The sequence below is a fragment of the Nannobrachium achirus genome, assembly GCF_963921795.1.
Source record: "Nannobrachium achirus genome assembly, chromosome: 9".
Classification (NCBI taxonomy): domain Eukaryota; kingdom Metazoa; phylum Chordata; class Actinopteri; order Myctophiformes; family Myctophidae; genus Nannobrachium; species Nannobrachium achirus.
In genome coordinates, this window is record NC_137818.1 from 60,518,593 (window position 1) to 60,529,405 (window position 10,813).

Genomic DNA, 10,813 nt, shown 5'->3' on the forward strand with positions numbered 1-10,813 from the left:
AGAAAGAGAGACATTTTGGCAAAACATTGAATGGGGACATATTTCTGAAAAAGATCATTATTTCCATATAACAAAAGAGACTGAGTAAGTAGGGAGAAAAAACATCTTTAGGGAGAGATTAGTACTTTGGTGAAACTACAGCGGGTGGATATATGACAGTGGTATACCCAGTGATCATTATCTAGTAGGAAATAGGCCAGTGTCAGCACAACTAGAACAAATTGACAAATTGATATGCAAGAATACATGTTGGGGGGCAATTGCAAAGGAGAGGAAATAAAAACCTATAGGCTAACAACAATCGAGGATGAAACACAGATAAAGCAGCAGGACCTATTTCCACTCACAAACAAACACAAACGTGACTGACAACCCACGCATGTGGCAGTCATAGCATAAATAAAGCCCAGTTTATGTAACACAACATTACACAATGACATAAGAAATGGATAAAAAATAAAAACAGCTTATCTCACACAGGGGCCTTATCCAGCAGCCATGTCGAATAAATACTAAGCGCAGAAAAAAATTAAATTCAATAAAAACAATTTAATAATAATAAATACTAAGCGCAGAGACTACATGAGAAAAATAATGTAACTTGCGTTGGTAAATACAGTAAAGCTTTTAGAAATCTCCCATACATATATTCCTTAAATATTTTATTTCAAAGCTCACGTTTTTATTGTATTCGGTACTCTCTTATCCACTATTTTAAGAGGTGTTTACAGTATACCGTTTTTTAAAATTCTCTCACCAGAGTATTCCTGAAAGTCCCACATTAAAAACCCATTCTAAAGTTGGCAGTGTTTTGAGCTAATCCCTGGGTAATCAACAATTCATGTCTATTTTTATGTTGACTGGAAAGTTAGCTGTTAGTACACGAGAATGGTGTTTTGAAAGTGTGGTGAATAGTTTCATAGTGTAATAATCACTAATTACATTGACCAGCACAGTAGCAAAAATCACCAATTACATGTCGTGCCATACCCCAATATTAACTTTATGATACAATGAAATCAGTGTGAATATGAATAAATCCATAGACCTACAAAATAAAGATAACCCAGTAATTTATTTACATGGGTTTCATTTGAAAAATGAAATGCACATATTGAGACAAAGGACACATACAGTACATATTTGAGACATTAACTAGTGTCTATACTGTACTTCAATGGGCATTTGTGATCACATCCTATTGCTGCCTCTCAATTGGTGGATTAGTTCCTCAGGCGAGATCAGGCCTCTTCACAGTGGAGTTATTTTACTGTATTTTAAGATGTGTCTTTGGGTGAAAGTTTCAAAATCTATGTTCAAAATACCCGAGACAGCCTTGGGGGGTGGTATACTACAGTGGTTCTCAACCTGTGGGTCGGGACCCCTAGGGGGGTCCCCAAATTATTTTGGGGGGTCCCCAGATGAGTAACTTAATGTGCAACATAGTTTTCTCACTCAATAGTAAACAAATCAACATAACGTTTAAACGTATAGAGGGTATCTGCACATTTCTAAAGTGACAATGTAAGGACATTTTAATACCTCTAAAGTGACAAATTAAACATTGGTCAAATTGTCAAATATTAGAGGAAGAAATTGTGAAAATAGCCGATCTACATGCTCACATGCCTCGCAACGCGAGTTGTTGTGAGCATGTAGATCTGCTATTTTCACAAGAACCGTGTTCTACAAAATGTAATGCCTCAACTCTTAGTGCTCGTCAGGGTGGGGGTCCACAGTTAAAATATGATTATTTTGGGGGTCACAGACAGAAAGAGTTGAGAACCACTGGTATACTATACAAAACAATTGAAATCATTGGGTAAAACTGCCACTTTCAAGTTCACTCTTTTGAACACTGCACAGATAATAACAGATGAAATGAAATAATCTTTTAAATAAGGATGAGACATGAAAACAGACTTAATTCAATTAAAAGGTCGGTTTTATTTTCCAGTGCTTTCTTTTGAGAGCCTATCACACCAGATCCAAGGCAGTAAACAACCATCTCTTTCAATGAATTCATTCGCTATTCCATAAACATCCAATCTCTCAAACATTAGCCTATTCAATAAATACATTGCATCCAGCAATTACATTTCGTAGACATTGCGTACACAATAGCCTAGATCCAGCGGATAATCTTTAAAACCAAACATCACATTCGCATACACAGTAAATTGTGTTAATTTATCCATTTGAAACTCGGTGTAGTTCGTGTAGCCAAATGGACCCTTACAGGTCAGTTTTGGTTACATTTGTACGCTGTTATCTCAAGAGTAAAATTAACAATGAGGATTTTACTGTGTACACTAGGATGGTGTAGCAGAGAAGCATGGCATTTTAACCACTTAAACCCGTTATCGTCGCTGTCGGGCAGAAACCTTGTATCTCCAAGTTTCAAATGTGTCAGTTTTTTTGCAAAGCAAAGCCCTGCTTCATCATACAAGGCCGTCGCACAAAAGTAGTGAAAACAGCAGATCTACAAGCACACGCCGCCTCGCACCCGTTGTGTGCTTGTAGATCGGCTGTTTTCACTAGTTAAGTAAATGTTTCTAAAAACGAACGGTTTTGGACATACAAGGTTTCCACCCGACAACGGCAATATACTTTATAACCGGGGTCCCCTTCTTTTGTCCCTTTACACACCAAATCTAAGCAAAAACTACCCAACCAAGCTCACAATGCGCCATGACAGGTTATGAGCTTGTAGATCGGCTATTTCCTCTGAATGGCTACCTATGATGAAATGCATAGAATAGGGACGTTAGGGTTCATTTGGTTAAACCCTGCCAACACCTGGTTCATAAGCACTAGTAATTGGTCCACCTGGTTATGTCTCTCGTTTCCTTACATTTTGCGAGCCTTATAAACAAAGCACACAGAACAAACAGCAGTCAACTCAGTGAAAGAGAGAAAACATTGTAGCACAGCAATTAATACAACACACATGGGGTCAAAAAGTTTCATCTCAGGCTCACCAGCCCGGGGGCCCTCGTGGGCATTGGTTCCGGTTACCATAGGGGTCATCACCGCAAGGAATATTCTGGACAGTATTCAGAGAAAAACCTAAAACTGCACACACAATCCCACCAAACACTGCATCCAGCTGGCCCCTCGTCCATCTGAAACATTTGACCGTTTAGGCCTAAACTTTATAGGGCAACGATTATCAACTTCTTGATTTCAAGTGCCACAAGTTTGGTATGCATTAGGCTATCGCCCCCCATAACACAAAGTGTACAAAATGGAACCAAATGGACTAACAGGGGTCCATTTGTTTCCATGTGTACAGTCTGTACACTCTCGGAGAGAGTTGCCAATACCAAAGGTTTAGTTGGGGACTCCTGAGAACCACTGGCTTAGGGCACTGTCACAAGCGGCCACAACGCTGGCCGAGGCAAAAAAATTACCTATGTTGCTAAAGCATGTTGTGCCCTATTTTATATACTTTAGCCATTTGAAAATAGTTGATTCATAAGCAAAAAATATTTCTTTAAAGTTGTCGCCAGAATGAAAGCCGTTATGATCTCTCAGTCCCATCTGCTTAGCTCTGCTAGCCAGTACCTGAAAAGAAAAACACTATCCACTATCCAAATCAAAGACGCCCCCTCCCCCACCCACCCACCCACCCAAGTCATGTTTTGTGTTCGCTTACCTATGAAAACCCCAGTAGTTTTACTGAATTAGGGCAAAGGTAGGGAAAATAGAAGTAAGCCATTTACCACGAGAGGGAGTGGGTTGTTGGCTGATTTACCACTGTTTCAGGGTTGTGGCACGACCCTCGAATGGTACATTGCTTTTCTACCACTTCTACCATATAAATTAAATAAAACAGTTGTAACTTGCAAGGTTATTTAGTGTGGCGGTGGGCAGGGTCCATAAGCCAACTAAAGGTTGTTGACTGATTTACCACTGTTTTAAGCCCAATCAGAATCCAGTATATGAACATGTGACCACAAAAAGTCGTAGAAAGGTACTCTATAGCTCCTTCAGGGATTTTCTTTTAGGGGACAATTATAATTGACATATACATTTATTGAACAGAGATGATTATTCAGAGGAGTTAAACCTCAGTGGAATGGGTCTATAAGCAAATAAATGCAAACAGGTCCCAAAAAAAGCATCACTGGCAATATTAAGCCCGCTTTACAAAATGCCCCATACTGTACATAATGTGACATGAACCCCAGTAGAAAACCCTGTTTCTTCCTTCACCCCAAATCACAACTCGTCAAGTAAGGAACTAACAATACACACACACGGAGCTATATTTCCATCCATGTCTTGCCCCTTATCCCTAAACGTCTTTGCCTTTTTTTTTTTTTTACTGTTTGGAAAAACATTTGAAAATACATTCCGATACTATTTAAACTTTTTTTTCAAAAGAGTAAAAAAAAAAAAAGGCAAGGAGGTTTAGGCATAAGGCAGGGGTCAACGTTTTCAGGCCAAGGACCCCTTAGTTGAGAGAGAGATAAAACCAGGGAGTCCAGGGACCCCCCAAAACTTTTTCATAGATTACATATAGCCTCATCGTTTGACAGCACGATCATCAGTGTATGTTGGATTCATGTCAATTTGTGTTTTCAGATATTTAACCACTTGAACCGTCAGCTATTTTAGGCAAAAGCTTTGGTGTAGAGGGGTTTATTAACTTGACCCCTTGACCCCTCTACACCAAAGCTCTTTGCCTAAAATAGCAGATCTACAAGCTACAAGCCCAAACATAGCTTGTAGATCTGCTATTTTTGGCTTAAGTTCTCAGAATATTGACACTAGGGTTCAAGTGGTTAATATAAAAAAAGTAGAAAAATAACTTTCAATCACTCAAAAGATTTGGAGGATTCCCTGTAGTAACTCTGAGGACCCCCTAGGGGTTGTTGAAGACCCCCTGGCATAAGGGGCAGTAAGGCATGGACAAAAATAGGGCCCCCAAATAGTCCCCCCAATCCGCTCAAAGAGTGATCTTGGTGTTCCGGAAGCTGGAGTGATCCTTCAGACTGTCGTTGTGCGTCTTGTACTCCATGATGGTGTTCGGGGGGAGGTTGAGGACTCGTCTCAACGTGTCTCTGATCCTGGAGGAGGTCATGTGGTCGCTGGCCGTCTTGTTCCAGATGGACAGGATGTCCTCCTGGAAGCGTATGGACACCACCACGCCGCAGATCTCCTCCCCCACCATGAACTGTTCGCCCAGCATGGCCAGCACGATGTTCTCCCAGAAGCGACTCGCCAGGCCTTTGCGGAGACGAATGATCCATTTGCCTCCCATGCGGTTGGCGTCGTCCTCCCACATGGGTTTGATCCCCTCTTTTAAAAAGACACAAATTCAAACCATGTTAACCACTTAAACCACTTAGTGCCCGGGTAGCTCAGTCGGTAGAGCTCTCGCCTTTGTACCGCAAGGTCATAGGTTAGATTCCGGGCACCGCCAACTCAGCGTATGAGTAGCACGGCTTGGCAAGTCCTGCGGCAAGTACTGGGAGCTGATGGTAGGTGTGGCGCTCCACCTCAGCAGTCCATCTCCCAGGGGTCTAGCGCATTGTAACGGGGACAGACTCCAGCGTGTTACCGGCTGATACCGACAATAAGCCACTCCCGACCTACTTAAGCCCTATAGTATATACACTTTGTTGTACAGCGAATAGCGAAAATAGACGATCTACATGTTCACAACACGTGGTAGCTTAACTCATACAGTGCCATCCGGCCACAAGGGGTGCTAGAGTGCCAGAAATTTCTCCATTGACCTTCTTTATAGCTTTCGTCGACCCTCTCCCAACTGGCTTGTGTTTTCACTCCGGTCAATCCTATGGGTGTCCAGAGGAGGAAGCTAGCTGACACGTAGCCAAAATGCTAACCCATTTAGAAGCCCGATCTAAAGCTATTTCAGCCGCAAAAAACTTTCTCTTTGGGTCTGGGGACACAATCCGGAGAAAATCCTGTCTAAAGATGTGATTTATTATTGGAGTGGGCGGCGCGATTCGGCCGTTAGCGCGAATACGGCCCGTGGATGGCCGAGTCTAAGTCCTGGCCAAGGATGGACGTCTAGACCGGGGCTTCGTTGAGGCCTCCGATAAAATAATTCATTTTATTAAATATCCCGGACATGTTCGGGATAGGCACCCTGGAATACGTCGCGCCGCCTACAATGAACATTTGGTGAACATTGGGGGGGGTCTAAACTTTATTTTAAACCATTTTCAATGGAATAAATCGTCGGAGCATCTAGCGTCTCTCGTTGGTGAGCGCTGGGCGAGCCGGGACCACCCACGTTGCTCCAAGCAGCTCGGGGTAAGTAAAATAGCAAATAAAAAATTGTTTTTGATCCCGAATATCCCGAACTAGTTCGGGATAGGCACTAAAAGGGTTAATAGATCTGCTAGCCTATTTTTATACATTTGAAATATTCAACCTACAATTGGATGACAGTGGTTAAAGAAAAGCTGTTCTTTAAATTTTGATTAGTTTTTATGTCGTTCATGTTTTCAATTTAAATTTGTATTGGTTTCTAAAGAGGCTTTGGCTAGTTTAGCTTAGTTTTTATTTTAAGAAAAGGCGTTTTAGAGTCAGTTTAAATATTTTAGCAATATTGATTCAGAATTATTATGCATGTAATAAAATAAATATACAACTAAAATACTAGGCTCAAGGACATATTGTCAAATACTAAAACTAAGGACATTTTCTGTGGTTTTAGTTTATTTATTTTTATTTTTATAAAGCTTCGTTTTTCAGTTAACACTTCTTTTCTCCTCTATTTATTTCCCCCCCCCCCCCCCCCCCTTCCAATTTTAGTTTTCGTTCTTTCGTTAATTGTAGTTAAAACACAATCACTGTCCAACATTGCATAAGATTAAACGACAACCCTCACAGTCACAGACATTGTTGTCTAGATATGGACTAGTGCAGGGGTTTTCAAAGTGGGTGACGGGGCACCCTGGGGTGCCGTGACGGCAGTCCAGAGGTGCCGCAAGATAATTTGATAACATTTGGAATTTATTTGAACACTTAATATTTAGTATCATTTTAAACTTGAAGTACAAAGTTATTTTCAGTCAGTTCTAACCAAAATGGCTATTATCTCACGTTTTCCTCGCAACATAATCACTAAAATATCGTTACTGTCGGGCAGAAACCTCGTATCTCCAAGTTTCAAATGTGTACGTCTTTGGTAAAGCAAAGCCCTGCTTCATCATACAAGACCGTCGCACAAAACTAGTGAAAACAGCCGATCTACAACCACACAACGCCTCGCGATGCAAGGCGTTGTGTGCTTGTAGATCTGCTGTTTTCACTAGTTTAGTACATTTTATAGATGATAAATACAAAACGAACGGGTTTGGACATATTTACGGGGTGCCCTGAGACAAAAGTTTGGGAATTCCTGGACTAGTGCATACAATGTACCTGGTGCCATGGCATTGGGCCGAAGGTTCATTATCCGAATTTGTTAAGAATACTATGCCTGACCCTAACCCTAACCTCAGTAACCCTAACTAAATTCGGGCTAATGAACCTTCGGACTAATGAACCTTCGGACTTATGGGCAGTCCCCATGTACCTTTGAACAGGTGGAAGTCGCTGTGTCCTGGCAGGTCCCCTGGTCTCACCAGGTGACTGTACAACCTCCAGAACTGCTCCACGGACGCCACGGTTCCGATCTGCCTGATGTTCTGCTCGTAGCTCTGCGTGCTGGCGGGACGGCTGGGGGTTCTTCTGCTGAACCAGAAGGTGTAGCTGAACTGGAGCAGATGTTCTCCTGGAAACAGAGAGTGACCATGTTGTCAAGAAAGAAACCCAAGCCAGGGCCCTTTATAGTCTCGCGTAGCCAGACAACTATTCCACAATCTCCGAATGCTATATCTGGAACGGCAGCTCCCGAACGGCGAGTATCGGAAGTAGCCACTGCTGCACGGAAGTTGGCGGAACTGTAGTCCCACTGGAAACATAACAGAAGCACAGTCGCACAGAGTCATTTGAGCAGCATATTCTTGTTATGCCGTGTATAGTTTAAGAAAACATTTGAAAACATCTTGGAAGTAACACCAACAACACCAGAGAAAGACGAAAAGAACTCCCCAAAAAGTATTGAAAGGAGACATAACGCTTCCAGTAGGACTTGTTATTGTTACTGCACCAAGGGAGCGGTTGCGTCACATCCGCTTGATCTCGCACTCATCGTTTCTATTTCCGTGCCCCAGACTGTATGCGGGGAGCATTTGCAAATCGTGGAGGCAACAGTCTGGCCATGTGAGACTAGGGCCCTTAAAACTCATTAAAGGAGTAGTTCACCCCCAAAATGACTTATATTTATTACTAACGCCATGGAGACTTGAGTTCAAAAATATATTCTTTTGTATTTGTCGCATTCGTAAGATAAAGAAAATAAATGATTATAGTAAATTTACCCCCATTGATTCCGGATGCATTTGGGTCCCCATCCGGAATCAATGGGGGGTAAATTCATTGTAATCAAATTATTGTCTTAGGAACGCAACAAAAACCAAAACATATTATTGAACACAAGTCTCCATGGCGTGAGTAATCAATAGGAAAAAAATAATATTTTTGGGGGTGAACTACTTCTTTAATACATTCTACAAATGCCTCTTAAAATCAGTAATTAACAATATTCGAGATTCTTCAAAGACTTTTAATTTTTTTTGGGTCAAAATCGCTTAAATCCAGTGATGTGCTATTTTTGCTACACATCGGAGCCCTTTTTCGACTGCAGCTTTAGCACCACACCACACTGCACCACATACAAATATCTACATTTTCCATTACACAAAAGTAAGAAACAAATTGACCCTTTTAACTGTGATTATAATACAATATAAATGTGTATTACAACTATCCTAATTATAATACACTATAATGGATTATAACTGTTATTATAATACACAATAGAGTATTAATGTATTACGATGATAATTATAATACACTATAATAGATTATAATGGTGAATATAACACAATAGAATCTATTGTCACGTATTACAACTATATCCTGGTGGTCTAAATGAAAAGTCACTGAGTGGTCATTATGAAGTGCCCTGTTTGGCCTAGCTCAGACCTACTCTGGATTGGATACTTTTTAGTACCACGTTTAGTGCCACTTTCACACCACTCTACCCAGGTCCTTGTAGTGGAAAACCTGGCACACGTGGGCGGTGTGGTGTGGAGTGGTGTGGTGTCGGGCCAGTGGAAAAGGGTGGATTCCAGGGATGGAATTCCTTTATGGGGGTCTAAATTGACCCATGCAAGTCTGTAACTCTGACAGTGTACCAAATGGAACCAAATGAACCCGTAAGGGTTCATTTGGTTCCATTTGTACACTGTCAGAGTTAAGGGGAGACCTTGACATTTGAACAGTTTGAGAAACACTGAAGTAAGCAATGTGAGCACTTGTACCTGGATAGACACACTGCTGTCTGCTACTGATGATGATGCTGTTCTTTTTGTTGCTGCCATCCTCCGCAGCCCGAGGACTCACTGCGTCCTCTTCCTCCTCCTCGAGGATGGTGTCTTCAGTTTGGTTCATTATTTCCTCTCCCAGCAGCAGTTTCATTAGACTAGCATGCAGGTATTATCGTTAATCTATCGTCGAACGAAGCTCTCTTTAACAAAGTTCTTCAACCGCACAGTTTACTAAGGGGTAAAACAGTACAACTCGGTTTCACTGAAACTGACTGGAAACAAAACGCTGCTGCTGCTTAGGTTGGGACTTCCTGCTTCCTGGGCTGACGTGTGCGTGTGCGCAGCCGCAGAGTGCTCGCCGCCGTGCCGGGTGTTAAGGGTAATCGGAGCGGTCAAAAAGGACGAGAGTTGCCAATCCGATTCTCATAGCAGTGCACACCGTGGTTTACTGGTGGTGCCACACACACACACACACTCATTTTTTCCATAGACTTTTACAAAAATATTTCAATCAATTATTTTAAGCATAGAATCAAGCCATCTAGGATCCTTTTGAATCATCATGACCATGTAATCTTTGATTCTGTGAAAAGAAAAGGTTGAAAACCGCTAAACAAAGGGTTTTTATTATGTATCATATAATTAAATAGGATTTTATGGTCGTGAGTCACATAAATATTTTTGTAAGTCTATGGGACGACACCCATGCTATGTCCGATACCCAACTAAATATATTATCAATATCATACAAGGGTGCCTGCAGCAATCGATTATTTTGTATTGATAACTCTATTATTATTCAAATAAATCCATTCAAATTTGTTTTTAAAAGGACTTAATCAATATAACGAACATTCTCAGAGTAATCAGTGTCGTACAATGGTTTGATTAATCAATAAAAACATTTTTATAATGATCAAATATCCTGACATGATTTTCTTATAATGAAATCGGTTGGTTTAATTAACCGTTGCACCCTTATTATAATAGGAAGGATATCATATATATGTGTTCTTGAATTCGTGAATTACAGTAAGTTCTACTAATTAGAACCTAACAGTAAGTCACACATTCAAGAACACCTGTGGCGGTTTTAGCAAATTAGATTCTAATTTGATTATCAAATTAGATTCTCATCATCATCATTCGAGTGCCCTCGAGATCTGCGACACAAGCTGCTTCCACTGGCCTCTGTTGCTCATTGCCGCACCAAGTTCATTCACAGTCAGTCCTGTGTCCCTACTTAGAACATCTGGGAATGTGAGTGGTCTGGGTTAGATTCTAATACCTCTGGTATAACTATATACCAGAGGTCTTCAAGGTTTTTCAGGCAAAGGACCCCTTAGCTGAGAGATGCAGGGACACCCAGTACAATACATATTGTACAACATTGT

General features: G+C 41.1%; 1 protein-coding gene across 1 annotated transcript; it reads right to left on the minus strand.

The window, feature by feature from the left end:
• Positions 1-4,937: 4,937 nt before the first annotated feature.
• eif4e2rs1 (eukaryotic translation initiation factor 4E family member 2 related sequence 1) lies at positions 4,938-9,587 on the minus strand. The gene is made up of 3 exons (XM_080733431.1): positions 9,414-9,587; positions 7,562-7,759; positions 4,938-5,307 (listed from the first exon to the last, which is right to left on the minus strand). Exons 1-3 carry the CDS (start codon positions 9,568-9,570, stop codon positions 4,955-4,957), a joined length of 708 nt encoding a protein of 235 aa, XP_080589557.1. The 5' UTR covers positions 9,571-9,587; the 3' UTR covers positions 4,938-4,954.
• Between the last annotated feature and the right edge of the window lie 1,226 nt (positions 9,588-10,813).